We start from the raw sequence: 20,864 nt of genomic DNA, 5'->3' as shown, positions 1-20,864 counted from the left end.
ATGGACAAAATGGCGGTGTCTACTAAAAAAAGGGAAGATAATTTCTGGCATTAAGATAAAATGTATGTAAGTTTTACACAATATTAAAGGGAACATTTCAATTAATGATAAAAAAGCTTTTGAAAATCAATTTTGGTGACCAAATAGATAAAATACACCTAAAAGGATTAGAGGGACCTCAAATCGTACCGGTTTCGTGGAATGACTCAAATATGTTGAGCTCTCTCTATGTAGGTAGCATTATATATAGCATTGTGTTATTAAACTGTTACATGTGTCACTTGTTATGAAAATAAAATAATACTTGCTGTAGCTATATTTAGATTGTTAGCTAGATAGGATGTCTTTTCGCATCATAAGCGTTGTCAAATTCGAGGGCGATATGGCAAAGATGAATTGTCTCATCTTTGCCATAATGAGAGTAGATGATCCATGCATGGGTGGAGTTGATTCCTGGGTATCATCACCCAGCGTCTAGCAGATTACCAAGCGTGTCTAGGAAGGGAGCGCTCGTTTTATGGTTAGATGTCACAGTTATTGTCCACGACATTCAGTTATTGTCCACGACATTGCAAGCGGCGCGAAGGCCAGCGGACCTTGGTCCTGCTCTTCGCGCCCGAGCGCCGCAGGCGCGAGTGCCCGCGAAGAGCGGGCCGCGCGAGTTACGAAGCCGTGGTGAATGCAATCGTTATATTTAAGCGCACGATAAACGCAATGATAATTGGGTTTTGGTGCACCTCGCGCGGTCCAAGTGACTACAACGGAGCGCTCCCTACGTCCGGTTCAGCCAATCACAGGGGGCTCGGCGGGGACAGGAACTTGTACAAGCTTGGGTATCCGCAAGACGCCATCACCCATGGAGGGGAGGCGGGCAACCCGGGTCACAACTTCTTATAGCTCAGTTATAGCTCAGTGGGTTACAGTGCCAGAAGTCGCAGTACTTTAGTGTTGTTTTTCTAATGTCAATACGACGACCCATTGGGCGGAGTCTTTTAGCCTTTGGAGGGAACTTGTTCTGGGGAACGTGCACTCCGCATCCAAGCTAATGGAAATCGAACGCACCCATGTTCGAGTGCCCGCCCCCACTGGCCTCGTCGGGCACTCCGACTGGCTGTGTTGTCGGGGGTGGAGAGATTTGCACAACTCTCCGCCGTTCATTTGTTTCTCGGCTGCGGTGGTAACCGGCGAGCCATGAACCCTCTGTCAGGAAACCCTGCTGGTCTGTTATGTCAGTTCCACATTATCAACACTTTAACGTTTAAGTTCAACTAGGCCGATATAAAACACCGGATCGGTGGCGTTCCGTTATAGCAGCAGCACGATGGCAGCTACCTGGTGGAACAGTGCAGCGGCGACCCATGTTTTGGTGGCTCTGTTCGCAATGGGATCCTGGATTTCCGTCAACTGTCTGTGGCTCGAACTCCCCGTGGTTGTCGGTGTTCTGCCTGAAGGTCAGTGTGACAGATACTTCACATTAATTGCTATTAGCGTGATGTTACTCGTTGTTGGATGCAGTCGAGTGAGTCGACAACATGGATAAATACCTAAACTTAGCTAACTCTTCTTTTGATCTAAAGCTAAAGCCACAATTAGGCTGTATGATGATGTTGGTGGACGCCTTTACGTAAAGCACCCTATTGTCTGAGTGTATGCATTTTTATTGGCGACTGACCCTGGAGGTTTTAGTAGGCGACCATGCGTGCTGTAGCCTACTCCTTGATCTGTCTGGACTTGGAGGTCTTTAAAAACATATTTTACTAACCGTTTCACGCTAATAAATAATGATACATTATTTAGTGATGCATCATTGCTATGATGTAGGCGAGTGCATACATAAAACATGCTACTGTAGGCCTACTATTTAATTTATTGTCACGTCGTCATAGACTAAAGTTCATAGTGAATTAACCTCTGAATTTGCCATGACGTCAGTTATCAAGTTCTATAACTGATAATCCAGTTACAAAGGAACCATCTGTGTGATGCCGAGTGACATCATCGGCTATTTATTAACATTATGTGAGCCAGCAGCTTTCACAGCATTATTCACCGCATGTGTTTAAAACAGCCCTTTCTTTTGTTTCAGGGTGGAACTTGCCAGCGTATCTCTCTGTGCTCATAGCATTTGGGAACTTGGGTCCAATTGCGGTGACCGTCACCCACCACTGTGCTCCGGGAAGACTGAACGAGCGCCTGATCATCCACTTCATCCAGATTTTGGCGGTGGTGACGTCTGTCTTCCTGGCCATCTTCTGGGATCGTAAAGCGGTGGTTGCCGGAGAGGAGAGATCGGTACCGTTCCTGCTGTTCACCTTTGTGCTGTCGCTGGTCTGCTGTACATCCAATGTCACTTTCCTGCCCTTCATGTTCCGATACCCGCCTCAGTACATCCGCACGTTCTTCATTGGCCAGGGCCTCAGTGCCCTGTTCCCCAGCGTCGTAGCCTTGGGGCAGGGTGTGGGGAAAGTGGACTGTAAAATTGAGAATGGCACGGTGCAGCCCGTGTACCTGAAAGAGAACTTCCCCGCCCAGAACTTCTTTTGGTTTCTGTTTGTCATGCTGTCCATCTCAGCCCTCTGCTTCCTGGCGCTCATACAAAGACAGACTGTGCCACAGCCAACGCAGCTGGAGCCAGACTCCATCGCCGTGGCGGAAAAGGCAGACGTGGAGGAGACACACCCGCTACAAAACGGAGGAACGCCGGTGTCCGAGGATCAGGTGGAGGTGGAGGTGCAGCCACCCGTTCAGACTTTTTGGACGTCACGCAACATCTACCTCCTGGCGCTGCTTGGGGTCTCCAACGCACTTACAAACGGAGTCCTGCCCTCGGTCCAGAGCTTCTCCTGTCTGCCTTATGGCACCATGACCTTTCACTTGTCTGTTGTCCTTGGCAACATCGCCAACCCCCTGGCCTGCTTTGTGGCCATGTTCGTTCTCCTCAGGTGAATACATGTGGATGTCGAAGGAGAATGATTACAGCAGAAGTCACTCTCTGTGCCAGACAGATGGTAAATCTTTACAAATGTGTATGAGTGTGTGTGGTTTTGTCTTGTCCAGTGATCATTTAACTCCTTGCCTTCCAGGTCTTCTGTGGGCCTTGGGGTCATGTCTTTGGGAGGAGGGGTGTTTGCTGCATATCTCATGGCATTAGCAGCACTCAGCCCCTGTCCCCCTCTCCTGCTGGACACTGCTGGAGTGACCTTAGTGGTAAATTAACATTTGTTACATCAGATCATTAACATAACTGAGCTTATATCATTATTTTAGCCATGTATGTTGTGGATACATTTACCTTCGAAAAGGGTTCACAACTCACTTTGAATGCTCCAAACTTCAATAAAGTTAAGAGCCCTTCCTTTTCTAAATAATTATTTCACTGCCCTTACGGTTTGGCTCAGAACCACAAATTGGTGGATGTGTGTTGCATTGTTCTTCTACATCTAACTACTGTCCTGTGCCCTCCCCCGCCACACAGGTTATATCCTGGATCGTGTTCACAGGGCTCTTCTCCTATCTGAAGGTGGTGATTGGGACGTTGCTTCACGAAGCAGGCCATGCCGCCCTGCTGTGGTGCGGCATCTTCATCCAGGCCGGCTCGCTCATCGGGGCCCTCACCATGTTCCCCCTGGTTAGCGTGTACCATGTGTTTGAAAGGTCCCAGGAATGCGTGAATAAATGCAGTTAAAGCACCGTTGTACTTAGTTGCGTGCCGATGCTGTGCACCCAAAAAAGAAATGGCAGAACTACAATTGATACACATGGTGAGCTTGTGGATTGGATATTTTTGATGCACAACATCGTCATGCAACTAAGCATAAATCAATCTTTATTTGACAAATGTGATGTTTAAGGTTCTCCTATTTTTTTTGTTTTTGTTTGAGGACATTAACTCCCATTCATTAATAGGATATAGGCTAATTGTTTTCCTGCTTTTATCCTTTTTATTTTATTTTGAGCGTGGTCCCACGTTGAGCACCAGACAGGCTAGATCTTAATTCAAGATCATGGTTAAGCATCTCTTTCAAAACTAAAGAGGCACTATGAAAGCCCTGGGAGCTAGTAAAAATAAAACATTCCACGATAATGGGAGCATTCAGCTGCTGTGCACTGGCTGTAGGGATGTAAAATGCCTATGCCACAAGTGCTTTGTGAAACGTTGATAGCAATCTGTCATGTATATTATTGAATTGTTTACAATAGCTGTAGGTGCTGGGGTTTTTTGTCCCTGATATCATGTGCAAAGTTTGATTTACTCAGGGACAGAATCCCTAACTTGTTAATCCTCACTGGGTGCCCCAAGATCCAAGAAACATTCACATTCAAAGAACAGTAGCACATACTGTTGCATGAAAAATATCTTCTGAATTTCTTTGAACTAGTAAGACTTTTCATTTCTACTTTGAAATGGCCGCTGGCTACCTCTACTATTGTCATTATTTATATCAGTGTTTCTCAAATGGGGGTACGTGTACCCCGAGGGGTACGCGGGGGACTGCAGGGGGTACATGAAAAAAAAGGAAGGAAAATGGGAATATGTATTTAGTGATATGGTCAGTGATAAAACATTGACAGACACTGGGTGAACCTGCTCATTTGTAAATTGTTAAACCAAATTACATCAATACCTTGATTAGTACAACTGTTATTGTATAGAAAGCAATGATATTTGCATTATGCCGTTTTATTTTGAACATATTGGCATGGGAACTGGACTTTTGGACTACTGTAGTCAGGGGAAGGGGGTACTCGGCTTCAGAAATCAGTATAAGGGGGTACTGCTGCCAAACAAGTTTGAGAACCACTGATTTATATCATTAAATTTAACAGAAAGCGCATTTGTATCCAAATGTTTCATATTGAATACGTTGAATTTGTTGAAGTCTGGTTTTGAAAAATATAATTTAACCTGGAAATGTTTAAGGCAAGTAATTTTATATCTAGATTCGATTTATCCCTTACATGCAGTGAGTCAGTAACGTTTATGGATTTCCTGTGAAAATGATTATGCCTTAAAACTGAGAGGCTTTGCTTTTAAGTTTTTGCAAGGCATATTTTGTACTAACATTTTTAACTGATAACAGTTAGATTCTTGATCATTCCAAATGTGTAGACTAAGCTAATGTTGCCTTAAGGGAATGTGGATTTGCTGTATTAACTAAGGGTAGGCCTATTCTTTAGTTGTGGTGAAGGGATTGTGCCATTTCAGTTCTCAATAGAAACATGTATGTTTATGATGTGCACTAGGACCTTGTATGTACATTTTTGTTGAACACGCTGCTACAGTGCATCAATGCCATGATGATAAAAGTTTATAACTATTTCTGTTTTGTACTGATTATCAATAATTAAAAAGTCGGAAATATTGAATTCATAATACTGTACCTTTTATGCCAGTGGCCTTTAATGTTATTACCAGATTTCATGTCTGGGGTTGCATCATTTCTCATCAGCTAATGCTCATGAAAGTATCATGGACAACAGCTGATGGAGTGCTTCTTTTTTATGGTCGCTAAAACAATAAAGATCTGTTGTAAAACTATTCTCAGTTTCAACTAGAACATCTTGAACATTTCTGCGCTAGATATTTATGTGCACCAATCCCAAGGCCACTCCTGCGGCAGATGAGTAAGCCTGGCTATGCGAGGCTAGAGGAGAACACTGCCAGAATTTGCGGGCTGGGATGACTCATGACTGACTCTAAAAATTGTAAATAAATTGTGCATTTATATTATAGTGTCTTTATCCAAGGCATACATTCACACACCGATGGCGGAGTAAACCATGCAAGGCACCAACCTACCAACCTCCCCCATCATTATATTATGCGTCATTGTAGGCTATTTCTAGTAGTAAAAGTAGATGTTATAGTATAGTAGATAATTAAACATTGTAATTTGGGCAGTATCCCTCTAGATGGTACTAGCGTTGTCTGACTTGCTTTATTACTATATTATTGAGCGGTGCTCCTGCTAACCGCTCCTACATCTGGCTTTGTCCAGAGTTAGTCTGGGTCACCTAGGGTCACATTGGCCAATTAAATTAACTTACATAGCACCACTCACTTCATGATTTTTGTGACTTTACTCTTGACTTACTTGTAGACTAGATTTGACCCCCCCATATTCATAATAGGAATTCTGTGCTTTCGTTATTGTACAGCACAGTGGTTCCTAAATTTTTTCATGTCAAGGACCCTCACATTAATTGGCTATTTGGCTGTGGAAAATTAGGATCCAAACAAACATTTGATCTTTTCTAAAAGTTTCAAGATTTATTTGAAAATAGCTAATATACAAGCTTACAATAGGTTGCATTGATTTGCGACATGTTGTGAGCCTTGTAGATAGGCTATTTTCAAATAGCCAATAATAATGTATAGGGTTAAAACTGCTATATTAACACATTTTGCAGGGGACCCCCTAGAACCTCCTCAAGGACCCCCAGCGGTCTCCGGACCCCACTTTGAGAACTAGTGTTGTAGAAAAGACTGCATTTAGTAAGTGGACACCATTTTTTCGTAAGTGGACTCCACTTTTTCATGTGTGATTCCAAATAACGCCTCCCCTACTGTATGAATATTAGTAAACACTTATCCACCATGCAGGCCGAAGGTCAAAACATAAAAAAAAAAAAAACAATGCAATGAATCAAATATTAGACTGTATTTGGGTATTCTAAATAACATACTACCAGTAAGACTCCCTAATCGGGAGATAAGCGACCGTAGGTGGCTTATCTATACTATAATTTTGCGAATGTCTGAGTGAGTGTCTGTCTGTCTGTCTCAGCGTTTCTCCTCGGTGGCTGGAGCAATTGATCTGAAATCGCATCACCATCAGCATATGAACACACCTGACATAACTGTGAAGCCCGTTTGTCACTTTCACAAATCGTATGCTGTATAATAGCATTTTTATGGTGTATCTATATCTATTTAGCCTACAGTACCTTTTGTGACCACACATGTTAAGGGAGGGGCGCTGTTGTTCAGGCCATGCACAATCACACACAAACCCACACACACACACACACACGGGGGGGGGGGGGGGGGGGGAGTGTGTGTGTGTGCAGGCGGGCGGGCGGGCGGGCGGGGGGAGGGGGGGGTTCTGGCCCTGTTACAGATGTTGTCCAAAAATTATGCAGATCGGTACACAGTATCTCTGTAGCCGTTAAATGGAACGGGTATTTCTTACATTGATGCTCCTACATATTAGCATGCAAGCACCAGTTAAAGTTACTTTCCATCCCTCATATACTGTGTGCACAGTGCACATCCCATAACCCACACACTGCACATCATTTTGGAGCTCATATCTTTGAACGGGTAAGGGCTAGTCTATACTATAATTTTGCGAATGTCTGAGTGAGTGTCTGTCTGTCTGTCTGTCACAGCGTTTCTCCTCAGTGGCTGGAGCAATTGATCTGAAATCGCATCACCATTAGCATATGAACACACCTGACATAACTGTGAAGCCCGTTTGTCACTTTCACAAATCATATGCTGTATATTAGCATTTTTATGGTGTAACTACTATCTATTCTGCATCTAGCTTGAGGCTAATCTATTCTGCATCTAGCATGAGGCAACATGTTTAACCAGCTGTGTGTGTGTGTGTGTGTGTGTGTGTGTGTGTGTGTGTGTGTGTGTGTGTGTGTGTGTGTGTGCGCGTGTGTGTGCGGGGGGGGGGGGGGAGGTTGTCTGGCGAAACGGGTTTCTTACATTGATGCTCCTACATCATGCAAGCACCAGTTAAAGTTACTTTCCATCCCTCATATACTGTGTGCACAGTGCACATCCCATAACCCACACACTGCACATCATTTTGGAGCTCATGTCTTTGAACGGGTAAGGGCTAGTCTCCACAAATAGGGCAAAAATGTGTTTTGATTGTTGATGACATGCGTGTAGACATGCTGTGTAGTGATATTCGTGATTTTAGGGCAAAAACTGTAGGAGCAGTGTCCAAAAATTTGTTTTAAAAATCGGCCTGAAGGTGGCGCTAGAATAGGGCCATGTGAGAAATGAGGGGTGGGGTCTCCGCGTTGCCTTGGCGGACGAATAGGTACCGGCCCCGGCTCTCCCGGACGCTCCTAGCCCGAGTTATGGCATTTTGTGCGCGGGCCGCTGCAGTGGCAGGGGGTCCTCCACTGGGGGCGCCACCACTTTTGCATCTGTTCTGGAGCACCAGGAGTCGGTGGTCCCCGGGAATTCCCCGTGAGCAGCCCCGTTGGGGTGGTCATTTGGTCATTTTTGCACATTTGGTCATTTTTTACATCTGGGGGTCCCCCAGGGACCTGGGGTCCCTGGGGCTCCGGGGGTCCTTGGAGGTTGTAGTTTGGCAGGCAAGGAGTGTGTGTGTAAAATCTGGCATGGATCGGGTCAACGGGTGCGGAGATATAAGCAGGGAAAAAGTGTGACGTGTGACGTGTGAGCACATTTGGTCATTTTTTACATCTGGGGGTCCCCCAGGGACCTGGGGGTCCCTGGGGCTCCGGGGGTCCTTTGAGGTTGTAGTTTGGCAGTCAAGGAGTGTGTGTGCAAAATTTGGCATGGATGGGGGCAACGGTTGTGGAGATAGGGCAAAAGTGTGACGGACTGACTCACTGACAGACAGACAGCCCGGGGAGGTTTTGGTAGTAAATGCGACCTACGGTCGCAAAAAATGTATTTTGGAAAAAAATATTTCTGGAAAGGCATCATTTACAAGATGGTGTCCAAGATGGCTGCCAGGAGCTATGCAAACAGGCAGTCCAACTCGTTCGCGATGGTTTTTAAAAAACCTCATGACCATATACCGAACATCATGCCTTTTTCATTTTTTTTCCACATTTGTGCACTTAGTAACAAGATTATGCTCTCCAGCTATAACTGATCTACAGCAAGGTCCGCTGGCAGCCTCCACTCCAGTCTCTACTCCAGCCTCCACTTCCGAGCTAGTCCTTAGCCCAGTGTGCACGGGCCTTAACACTTTACCTTTACACTCACCTCCTTCCAAAAGGCCAAGAACAGAGGTCATTGAGGACCCTGCCAGACTATCAATTAGAGGAGACTGGCTCCTCAGCCTACATTCCTACAATGTCAGGTAGGTCTTAAAGTATTTATCATTTTACTTTTCATGAAGCAATGATATGTTTACTTCCTTCTACTTCACCATCTACACTCATCAATGTTTGATTAACCGAAACTAGGTTAGCATTCACCCAATCTCTTGAGACAGAGTCAATGATGGCTACGCCATTGGAGGAAGAGAGACAGACCGAGTGGGCGTCGCCCTTTCTTTGATGATGGGTTCCCAGATTGGCATTCACCAGCATCGGCAGGTTAGCGTTTCATCAGGTTAGCATTTCATCAGGTTAGCAGCATTCACCAGCGTTCATTTTACTGAGGTTAGGGTTAAGGTTAGGTTTAGGTGGTCGGAATAGCAATGTTTCGGAGTGCCGATGTTTAACCATCCTTGACAACCCATAACAACATACATAATTAATAAGTTATCTTTAAAAGCTGTTTAGTGTAACAATGTATATGCAGCATACCATTTTCCATCTGTCAATACAGATGACAAATTGTACTGGTTACAACTGGTTGAAATGTGTAATTTCAGAGCAATGAGGTGGGAAGAAATCTCACATACTATACTATCCTTGTGTGACAGGTACAACTTTGTGTAAAAAGCTTTCTGATATCATATATAGATTCATTGACAGCACTATCATCCATGTTGTCTAAATTCATGTTGTAGGCCTATTCATGTTAATGTGCAGTACCAGACAGTACCTCATTACTTGGTAAACTTGAACATCAACTCTGTACTTGGCCTGTTCTTTTTCCCCTCTACACCAAATCTCTTCTCTGATCTATTCTGCAAGCTTGTGTTGCATGACCTATTGTGAGTTTATCCATGTGCTATTTTGTGCCAACGTTCCCTCCAGAATAGGGATGCTATAGGTTTCAAGTGGTTAAAAAGAAAAGCTAATATCACACAAAGAGGACCCCTTGTTGAAGACCCATGTGTTAGTGAATAGAAAGCAGCATCTTTCTGCCATTATGCAGTTATTAGATTAGGGTCATGGAATTAATGAGATTTCAGAAGTCAAATTATTGGGATTTAAAAGTACAAAACAATCTCTCATGGACAGCTCACACTACAGATCTCTCTAAAAGAGTGATGAAAATGGCAGGAATGGTGGGGTAAATTGCTTCTATCTAATATACTTTGAAAGTAATATCCCACAGTCTAATAATCTATAGTAACATAAACTATTGCTGTATCAATATTATGTTGACATTAGTTTGTGATAAAAAAAAAATAGGTCAACATAAGATCAAGACACAAAGGTTACCAGAAATAAAACTGACATGGGATTTCAATCTTTTATCTTCAGGCCGGTTAAATGATGGAATTCATTACAATAACTAGGATATTTAGTTTTTTAAATGTGTAGATTTATTATTATTTTGTTTTCTTATATGTTTTTTGTTGTAATATCAATGAGCTGTAGGATGCTGGTAGTAGGCTACTATAACCATGTAGATTGGTTTGTGTAATAGGCAGGCACGTGCTGTGTGTGTGTGTGTGTGTGTGTGTGTGTGTGTGTGTGTGTGTGTGTGTGTGTGTGTGTGTGTGTGTGTGTGTGTGTGTAAATTGTAATTGTGTCTATGCTGTCATACTTAGTTGTTTTTACCATTATTTGTATGCTGCAATGTTATGTTTTTATTGTGGACTGGACTCTTGATAGATTAGCCAATGGGCAAAAAGAGATCCAAATTAAATCAAATCAAATCAGATTATGCTGTCTTATTTGTAACAGAATGACATCAAACTGAAAGGTTATGACCACAATTTAACATCATCTGCTCAGGAGGCACTAAGAAAACACTACATTTCTTATTGTATATCTTTCAAAATGTGGGTTATAATCATATATTCATTGCATATTGTGGCGTTTCAACGGAGCACCGCCCCACAGGTAGGCCCCGCACCTCAGTAAAACGCACCCTGGACGGTAGAGCGAGGCCCTGTGTAACAACAAGGAGGCTGGGACAGGTGATTGAGGGGCGATACGTACCTGCTTACCTGCTTCATCTGACTGATTGCCCCACACATACACACAAGTCAGTCTGTCTCTCCATGTTAATGGATGATTCTGTGGATTGTTAAGAGACTTCACGTGGTATCTTAATTATGCATTGAAAGGTTCGATGTTATGTTCATGTAATAACTGGGGCACGGTGGCGCAGTCCTGGGTTCGATTCCCACCGGGGGACGCCGTGGGTGTGTTTCCTCCTTCATGTCATCAGTGCAGACACCCTAGGTGGGGTTGGCAAAAGGGCCTTTCTGTGTGGAGTTTGCATGTTCTCCCCATGTCTCCTAGGGTAGGTAACCTCACAAAAAACATGCAGTAAACCTGGTCTCTATTCCGCCTCCCCCTGGCCAGCCGGGGTGGCTGATGGAGGGGAAAGGTACTGGTTGGAATAACGCGTTACGCTACATCCAAATGGGGAAACTCCCTCCTGTCAGTTGAAAAGAAGTGACTTACAAAATCGTAGGATAAAAAGGTTGAGAAAAAAAAAAGTATTTTAGGCTCTACTTCGGGTATTTTTGATCTCACATTCTTTGTCATGCTTGCGCATAAGTGTCTAACAGAATTTTACATTTTAGTACTAGGAAATCCAAGGTGGCTGCAAAGATGCATGGCCCCCAAACATACACATGGGACAATATTTCACCTTGGGAACATAAAGATTTGTTTTCTAAACACCTTCACTTGTAACTAGTTAAAAAATATATATCCATGGGGTGCTTGGGTACCCCATTTTCCTACCAAACTTGCATCGTTTCCAAGTAGTTCTGTGCCCAACGGGCACCTGTCTAGTAGACCTATTCTAGAAGCCAGATGTTCTCAGAGACATTCCTAACGTCAATTCCGAGTATTCAGTCGTCATAAGATGTCAATTCGGTTAGTTTGAGTCTGCCTGAGTGTCTTGTATGCGTCAATAACCATAAAACCTCACACACATTTCCACTTTTACTGCACTGCAGTAAAAGGGGAAAACCCAGCATCAAGCCTCTCAGGGCCTAAAGTGGTGTTCTGGGCGACACTCTGGCGTGAACTTAGCCATGAAAACAGCAATTCAGCACCCAGATTCAATATAGTCATATTCCCTTCACTACAACTGGTAAGCAATGAACATCAATTTAGAGGAAAATAAATTCCCCAGAAATAATACCATATATTTGCTGTGGAGGAAATGGAATCCATGCCTTTGCTTTTGATATCTAAACCTCTCCTCGTTATTCATTTTGATTACCAGTGGGGATATGTTTTATGCTTCTGGTCAGACTGGACTGAATTAAATTAAATTAATTTCCTTTTGGGAAACAGTAGACTCTGCTATTTGCAGTATTTGTCACAAGAAGAAGTTTAGGGCTTAGCCCACAGCAAGTGGATAAGAACATTTCTCCCCCTCTTGTTTACAAATTGAACCTTGCATACGGTATATTGTTTTGGTATGACAATAATCTTGTATCCACGTTTCAGTCTGTACAGTACGTATCCGGCTATCCGCCAGTGAAATATATTATGTAACTGTGAAAACAATACAGTTTTTCACTCCTTAGCAGAGTCCCCATGATCCCCTTAAGCAGAATTAATTAAATCAGTCATTTCTAGAATTGAGTTGATCAGTAAGTTTTTTCCCCCCTCACAGAGAGAAGACAAAGGAATCATAGGTGATAATGTAACTGCAGATGTTGTGTTGCATGGTGAAACCTGACTGAGGGAGGGTCCTGAAGAATATATACATATTTAAGGGGTTAAAAACTATGACTAAACTTAAGTCGTGTGTGTCTTGGTTGGCTAAAGACTCTCACACCCACCCCCCTCTAGAAGTTATAATCCCTCAGCTCTCACATGGCATTTAACGCACAGGACTTTGGCTTCTTTCTCCCATTACAGACCTCAAACTGTGACCGACCTGCATGTGAGTATGTCTTCAAGGATGCTTGCCATCCTCCTATTTTACTATATGCAAATGAAAACACTAAATCAAGCTTACATTTGTTACAGGTCTTTCTTGAAAGCCTAACCCGCTTATTTGTTTTCATTTTATACATTTGTTCTCTCTTGAATATTATAAATGTTTGTGCAAGTATATCTTTTGATGCATTGGTCAATCAATGAAGTAATTCGATTATTTAACATTATTTTAAGAATGCATACTCTGAGTGGCACAATTTAGTAGTTGTTATTTTTTTTTTTACTAAAAATTGTGTTATTTTCTACTTGCTTGTTCGAATCACTTAAACACCAGCCTCAGTATTCTGTGAAAACATTCACAGAAAATAGCAGATCTACAAGCTCACAAGGCATTTAATTTAATATATTTAAAGTAGAACTAAAACAGTAAAGTGACTTGTATAGAGCAACATGGGGTTTAAGTGGTTTGTTTTTATGTTGTCAAAACATTATATTGCTGCTATTTGGACAGGTCTCTAAAAAAATAGATATTGTATCTCAACAGGATTTGTCTGGATAAATAAAGGCTAAAAATGTAAGAGACAAAGTTCTATCATTTTAAGTTACCGCACATCTGTTACCTAATGCTGTTTTTATATTCAGTTTTGAGGACCTGCATGCATTCAATTACCTTGTATTTGATCATTGATCAAAGACTCTCCACTCCATGACTTCCTTCTGGTCAATAAACAATGTTATGTTCAGATGTTTTCTTAGGTTATGTAATACTTGTGTAAGCTACTAGTGTACAGTAGGTGGTCATGCTTACCTTACTGGATTCTTCATATCTTAAGCCAGTTTAAACAATAGGCCTTCCCTGTAAGACAAAGGCACAGGCTATTGATCTTCTAACAAGAAGGGGATGTTGGTGGGTACATCCCACACATGACAAAGGTTCAAGGTTCCACTTTATTTGTCAACAATACCAATTACAAAATAAAAGGTACGTGACATCCTCCACATAGCTCTGTTAATTACGATGCCATGCTCCGCTTAACACATTCGTACAAGACACGTGCAGCGTCAGAACAAATGCCTGTAAAAAAAAAACGATAATTCCAGAGTGTGTGTGTTATGCAAAGGAGACAGCCCTGACTCTACTTCTCACCTACACAGAACAAACATTAACTAAGAGTAGGAATAATTCACAAAGCCTAAACAAGCAATTGGTAGAAAAGTGCATGCTCATGGGAAGTCTTCTTCAGTCTGAGACAGTTAGAGGTTGCAAGTTTATATTGCCATAATAACAAATGTCTTTAACCTAGACTCTAGACTGGGACAGCATATTATCCAGTGCTTGGGGACCAATTGCCTTGGTCGGGATCCATTAGTGGCCCTTAAGTTTTGTTTCCTACATTTAGTTTTTAATTATTAATTATTTTAATTTAATTATTATATAAAAAAAAATATATATATATATATATATATATATAAAAAACATTGCCAAAAGATTTTCATCAATAAAAAAAAATGCAATGATTTGTCTAAGTAATTTCATTAATAAATAAAATAAAAATCTGAGAAATTCCATAAATTAGAAAACAAATGTCTAAAGTAGTGAAAATAGCCAATCTACAAGCTCACCACACGGCGCGAAGCGATACCTTGTGAGCTTGTAGATCTGCTGTTTTCACTAGTTTGGGTCCCAGGCAAACGTCTAATTTCTCTTTTGTGTCACAAGCTAAAAGGTTTGAGAAACACTGACCTAGAGTAGGCTCAGAAGCTCACACAGCTTGTATGTCCATTTTAGAAAAAAAGAAAAATCACAAATCACATACCTTTTAATTTGTTATTCAAACACAGGAAGCACAATAAAACACAATAAACCGGCTGGTGGTATTTGGTAAAATAATAATAATAACTAGAAATACTGTTCCTTCGAAACAGTGTGGGCTCGATTCCAACCCAACAAATAGGATACTTTAAGGTACTGTAAGGTACAGTACCCTACAGTATTGTACTGTACCTTACTATACTGTACTGCACCTTACTGTACTGTACTGTACTGTACTGTACTGTAACTTACTGTACTTTACTGTACTCTACTGTACCTTACTGTACTGTACTTTACTGTACTCTACTGTACCTTACTGTACTGTACTGTACCTTACTGTACTATACTATACTGTACTCTACTGTACCGTACTGTACCTTACTGTACTGTACTCTACTGTACCTTACTATACTGTACTTTACTGTACTTTACTGTACTCTACTGTACTTTACTGTACTCCACTGTACCTTACTGTACTTTATTCTACTTTACTGTACTTTATTGTACTTTACTGTACTCTACTGTACTTTACTGTACTCTACTGTACCTTACTGTATTGTTTTCTACTTTACTGTACCTTACTGTACTTTACTGTACTCTACTGTAACTTACTGTACTTTACTGTACTCTACTGTACTGTACCTTACTGTACTTTACTGTACTCTACTGTACCTTACTGTACTGTACTGTACCTTACTGTACTGTACTTTACTGTACTCTACTGTACCTTACTGTACTGTACCTTACTGTACTATACTATACTGTACTCTACTGTACCGTACTGTACCTTACTATACTGTACTTTACTGTACTCTACTGTACTTTACTCTACTGTACTTTACTGTACTCCACTGTACCTTACTGTACTTTATTGTACTTTATTGTACTTTACTGTACCTTACTGTACTTTACTGTACTCTACTGAACCTTACTGTACTTTTACTGTACTCTACTGAACCTTACTGTACATATTCTATGTGTTCTAGAGGTGTATATTGAGTGCATATACTGTAGGTTAACAATCCCAGATCACATCTGTCCTCCACTATGTCTATAACCAAGGCGTTCTTCTATGTGGCCACTCCAGACTGAGGAGTGGAGCATGACTTTTATTGTGTTTGTGGATCTGATTTGAAAATGCATTGGTTGTGATATCTCCCTGAAAACCAACAACAACCACTAATACGGCTGATTGTCCCTGCGGGTTCTAGGATATATACTGTAAATCCCATTGCCCGGGATCCTAAAACCTTATTCTTTTTAAGTACAATTTCTAAAACACTACAAAACATGTCTCAAAGACAAATACAAGCAAACGTCTCCACAGTAACACAGTAACAGTTGTTTGTGTGTGTGTGTGTGTGTGTGTGTGTGTGTGTGTGTGTGTGTGTGTGTGTGTGTGTGTGTGCGTGCGTGCGTGCGTGCGTGCGTGCGTGCGTGCGTGTGCACATTGTAGATCAACTTCATAGCAGTATTAAGTGGTCCATCTATGTTTTTTATTAATAATAAAATCTGCAAAGTAACAAGTAACTGAGGCTGTCAAATGCTGTATTTATAGTAGAGTATATGTAACAAAAATGGAAAGTAGAGTAAAAGTACCTCAAAATTGTACTGTAGGTAGGTACAAGTACTTGTATATACTTGAGTAAATGTACTTGGTTACTTTGCAGCACCACAGAACAGCCAATGACAGACAGGCCTTTAATCACAGCTGTCTCAATCAGTAGAGTGGAGAGGGACATTTATAGATATTTGTAGTTTTAACTCAGAATATATACATCACAAAGCTTAGATATTTGGATCAAATCAGAGAGCAGACCTGTGTGAACGCAATGATATAGATAGCATATCTGAAGTGTGAACACTGCAGCCACAGCGCCTTAACATAAACATGGGTCTATTATCCTTCTCTCCACTCTGTCCCCACTCACTAAACCCATTGGAAATGCATTGGGTGCTTAAAGTTAAACATTTTTATTTTTTTATATTTATACTACAAAACATTTCAAAACCAAAAATACAAGCACACGTGTCCTCAGTAAGCTGAACACATAAAAATTTGAATGGTGTTGAAAGGTGTAAGCGTTTAAGAGATGAAGCGCGCCAAAGTTTTGAGGAGATACACATATAGCTATAAATAATGAAGATAACATACGTGTGCTCGCCTTCCAGGCGAGCCCACAATAATACCCCTGTCCTGTTACCCTCTGGGTAAATATTACAAAACTATATTCACTGTCCGAAAAACTATAAATAGTGGCAATAAACTGTGAACCATGTAAACTTCTGAGTATTAACAGAAAGTGCCCTTTTAAATACCTCTGTGACACCTAGCAAATAATAGTGGGTAATAATAATAGAAAATAATAATAATAATTAGAAATGTTAACACTTCGGTATTCTGAACATTCTCAGCACGTTTTTTTTGTCATATTAACCTAGCCTATAAATCACCCCCACCCCCTTCAGGAAATCGCAAATGAAATGCAAATACAATTTCCGGAGGGCTAATATTGTCCGAAAACATTTGAGATATTCTCTCCTAAATTCAAATCTAATGAATATACCGTGGCCACTTATCTTGCAATGATGAATTTTATGTTTGCCTCAATCTAATTCTAGATAATCCCGTCACGTAGCCACCCCAGCAACATGTCACTTATCACACACCTGATGGCATGCCTGTTTGGCATGGGCTCCTGGGTGGCCATCAATGGCCTGTGGGTGGAACTGCCTCTGATCGTCCCCCACATTCCAGAGGGTTGGTACCTGCCCTCCTACCTCTCCGTCATCATCCAGATGGCCAACGTGGGGCCCCTCTTTGTCACCCTGATGCACCGCTTCCAGCCGGGCGTGCTGAATGAGACCACTGTCATATACGCCATCATCGCCCTGGGCAGCGTCGCCAGCTTACTGTTTGCGTTCTTCTGGAAGGAGACCATGGTGGTGGCGGGCGCGCCGCGCAGCATAGCTCTCCTCATCCTGACCTTCTTTCTCTCGCTGGTTGACTGCACCTCCTCCGTCACCTTCCTGCCTTTCATGATGCGCCTCAAGCCCCAGTATCTCACCACCTACTACATTGGAGAGGGCATGAGCGGCCTGTTGCCAGCCCTGGTGGCTTTGATCCAGGGTGTCGGGGTGGTGCACTGCGTGAACGCCAGCCACCCTCTGAACCACAACCTAAACGGCTCTGACAGTGCAATGACCTATGACCTCCAGGCCCACTACCAGCCAGCCAACTTCTCTGCAGAGGGGTTTTTCTTCTTCCTGAGTGCCATGATGGTCGTGTGCCTGCTGGCATTCCTGCTGCTCAACTACCACCCCGCTGTCGCCAGGGAGCGTTCCGATTGCCAGTACACCAACGGTGTGAAGGAGAACGGCAACGCAGCTCAGAAACAGAAGTGGGCCGAGGAGAAGCCCATGATGGTTTCGAACAGCAAGCGCAGGAGCAGCTTTGGCAAGGGAAATTACAGCTGTGTCCAGGTGGTCTACATCTTTTTCATCCTCGCCTGGGTCAATGCCTTGTCAAATGTTGTGCTTCCTTCGGTGCAGTCCTATTCATGTCTGCCCTATGGGAATAATGCCTATCACCTTTCAGCCACCATGGCTGCTGTGTCGAACCCTCTAGCCTGCTTCATCGCCATGTTCTTCCCAATAAGGTTAGTTGGGGTTCTATCATGAACTTTCAATGGAAAACATTAGGAGAGCTCCAATATGGTAAATAGCCTACAGTATATATTCTGATGTGGTAGTAGAATATGTCAGTGCTACTAGGTGATAACAGGCCTTACATTATGAAGTCAATTTAAATGTAATACATTGTTTTACTTAACAAGCAAGTAAAATTTTGATTTTTACTTGCAATTTCAACCTTTTAAATGTAAGTCACATACACTGTAGTGGCAGTTAACTCATTGTTCTCGTACATTTTTCCTCTATTGTCTATGTGAATAACGAAATAACAGATTCTGAAAAAGATAAATGAAACCTGTTGGCATACTGTATATTCAAATGCATAAAACTGTCCAAAGTGCAATAATATAATGTCCCTTTCTTGTTCAACAAAGGTCCCTATTGTTGATGGGAGCTCTCACAGTCCTGGGCAGTGCCGTTGGAATGTACATCATGACCATGGCAGTACTGAGTCCATGTCCACTACTGGTCAACGACACAGCAGGAGTTGTCCTCATTGTAAGTCTAGTCTTGCTTTTGGTGACATTTATAATGATAATGATAATGAATTTATTTGTATAGCACATTTCTAGACATTGTTCTTTTATAAGAACAACACAATTAGCATTTAGGGAAAACTTCAACAAAAGATCAATTTATGCCTATAAAGAGCACAGTATAGGCATAAAATATATAAACATACAAATGAAGCAAAATACAATAAAATGTAAAATAGAATTACAACATTTTAATTTACGAAAAACATTTAATAAAAAGGTGGGTTTTCAGGAGGGATTTAAAAGATGACACTGATTTTGCATGTCTTAGGTCAACAGGAAAGGCATTCCAAAGCTTTGGGGCCCTGACTGAAAAAGCCCGGCCACCTTTTGTTTCTTGGAATTTGTTAGCAGTCTAGCAGCTGAATTTTGCACTAATTGAAGACGTGATGTTGCAGAGTAAGAGTAATCTAAACAAGAAGAAATAAAAGCATGAATTACTTTTTCTAAATCTACAGCTGATAGGAAGACTTTGACTCTAGCTATGTTCCTTAGCTGGAGGTAACATGATTGAACTGTTCGTGTTACCTGTGGAACAAACGCCCAGATTACGGGCCATCGCCTTTACATTGAGGGACAAGCTGCCGAGCTCAGAGATCACTGACTGTGCAGAATTTGGGGGGCCAAAAATTATAACTTCAGATTTTGTCTAATTTAATTGTAATAAATTATTTGACATCCAGCTCTTAATCTCAGAGAGACATGACAAAAGACTGGACAGGTTTCCTGAAACACCTGGTTGTAGTGGGATGTATAATTATGTGTCATTTGCATAGCAGTGAAACTGGATGTTATGGTTGCAAATGATATTGCCAAGTGGGAGCATATAATGGAAAACAACACTATTTATAATGCTAAGTATACCATAGTTACTATAACAATGTTTATAATATTAACCGTAGTTACTATAAAATGTTTATATAATATTTACCCTATATTCATCATTCAATTACTAAAAAGAAAGAAAGGAAGAGACCAAAAACCCAAGGATTTATGGTAGCCTATATTTCTTACCATTAGTCCGATGTTGCCAGTTTTAAGTGTTTCCATTTTCTGCTATCATATTTTGAGATTGAGTTGCGTTTCACACAGTGGGGTTCTCAGCTCTTTCAAAACTAAAACGAAACATCACTTTGTTTCCTTTCCTTCACAGGTGTTGGCCTGGGTCCTATTTATTCTCACTCTGTCCTACGTGAAGGTGATCATTGGAATCATCCTGCGAGACGAGGGCCACAGTGCCCTGGTGTGGTGTGGTGCTGTGGTGCAGCTAGGCTCTCTGCTGGGTGCTGTGACAGTGTTTCCACTGGTCAGTGTGTATAACCTCTTTACATCGGGAGATCCATGCAACACTAAATGTCCTATATGAGATAATCATGGATACAATTATACCTCCGTACAAGTTGTCCGTCCATATGAATGACCACAGACTCAACAGAAAGAAACCAAATGGGAGCTGCATTTTTCATTTGATGGTGGCCATTTATCATTTGGATTGATATGTTCTTGTCAGGCAACACACTTTGAATATGTGAACATTTGGCAACATGCCTTTTAAGTACATTTTGAGAGTAAACAGCATACAAACATGCCAAGGTATGTTCATGTAGCAGGTAATAGTTGGCAACATTGAGCAAGTTAGCTATAATGTAGCCTTCATACTGCCATGAAATGGCATAATAGGCTACTTCTCTGCATAAATACTTTTTATTTGTATGCTGCAGATAACTGTGGAGATGGCTAATATAGCATGATGTACTATAGTCTAAGAATCCATTATTACGACCGTAGGTCACTATTTAGCATGAAAACCTCCAACTCCTGTCCGTCGATCCGTCTGACTGTCT

The 20,864-nt window shown here is 41.7% G+C and overlaps 2 protein-coding genes across 2 annotated transcripts; both read left to right on the top strand.

Annotated features, from left to right (window-relative positions):
• The first annotated feature begins 1,189 nt into the window (after nucleotides 1-1,189).
• Nucleotides 1,190-5,492, top strand: slc52a2 (solute carrier family 52 member 2). The gene is made up of 4 exons (XM_080734402.1): nucleotides 1,190-1,451; nucleotides 2,087-2,942; nucleotides 3,084-3,207; nucleotides 3,476-5,492. Exons 1-4 carry the CDS (start codon nucleotides 1,322-1,324, stop codon nucleotides 3,683-3,685), a joined length of 1,320 nt encoding a protein of 439 aa, XP_080590528.1. The 5' UTR covers nucleotides 1,190-1,321; the 3' UTR covers nucleotides 3,686-5,492.
• Nucleotides 5,493-17,443: 11,951 nt separating this feature from the next.
• Nucleotides 17,444-20,386, top strand: slc52a3-2a (solute carrier family 52 member 3-2a; the record flags this gene model as incomplete). The annotated part of the gene is made up of 3 exons (XM_080735039.1): nucleotides 17,444-18,450; nucleotides 18,859-18,982; nucleotides 20,174-20,386. 3 exons carry the CDS (start codon nucleotides 17,444-17,446, stop codon nucleotides 20,384-20,386), a joined length of 1,344 nt encoding a protein of 447 aa, XP_080591165.1.
• Between the last annotated feature and the right edge of the window lie 478 nt (nucleotides 20,387-20,864).

This window comes from Nannobrachium achirus, assembly GCF_963921795.1.
Source record: "Nannobrachium achirus genome assembly, chromosome: 10".
NCBI classification, from domain to species: Eukaryota; Metazoa; Chordata; class Actinopteri; order Myctophiformes; family Myctophidae; genus Nannobrachium; species Nannobrachium achirus.
This window is presented reverse-complemented; position numbering and strand designations above follow the sequence as displayed.

Bases quoted from the DNA above. Each gene is read 5' to 3' on its own strand.
- slc52a2 (XM_080734402.1), top strand. From the start codon at position 1,322: ATGGCAGCTACCTGGTGGAACAGTGCAGCGGCGACCCATGTTTTGGTG. The intron at 1,452-2,086 runs GTCAGTGTGACA...CTTTTGTTTCAG, and splicing joins TGTCGGTGTTCTGCCTGAAG to GGTGGAACTTGCCAGCGTAT. The intron at 3,208-3,475 runs GTAAATTAACAT...CCCGCCACACAG, and splicing joins CTGCTGGAGTGACCTTAGTG to GTTATATCCTGGATCGTGTT.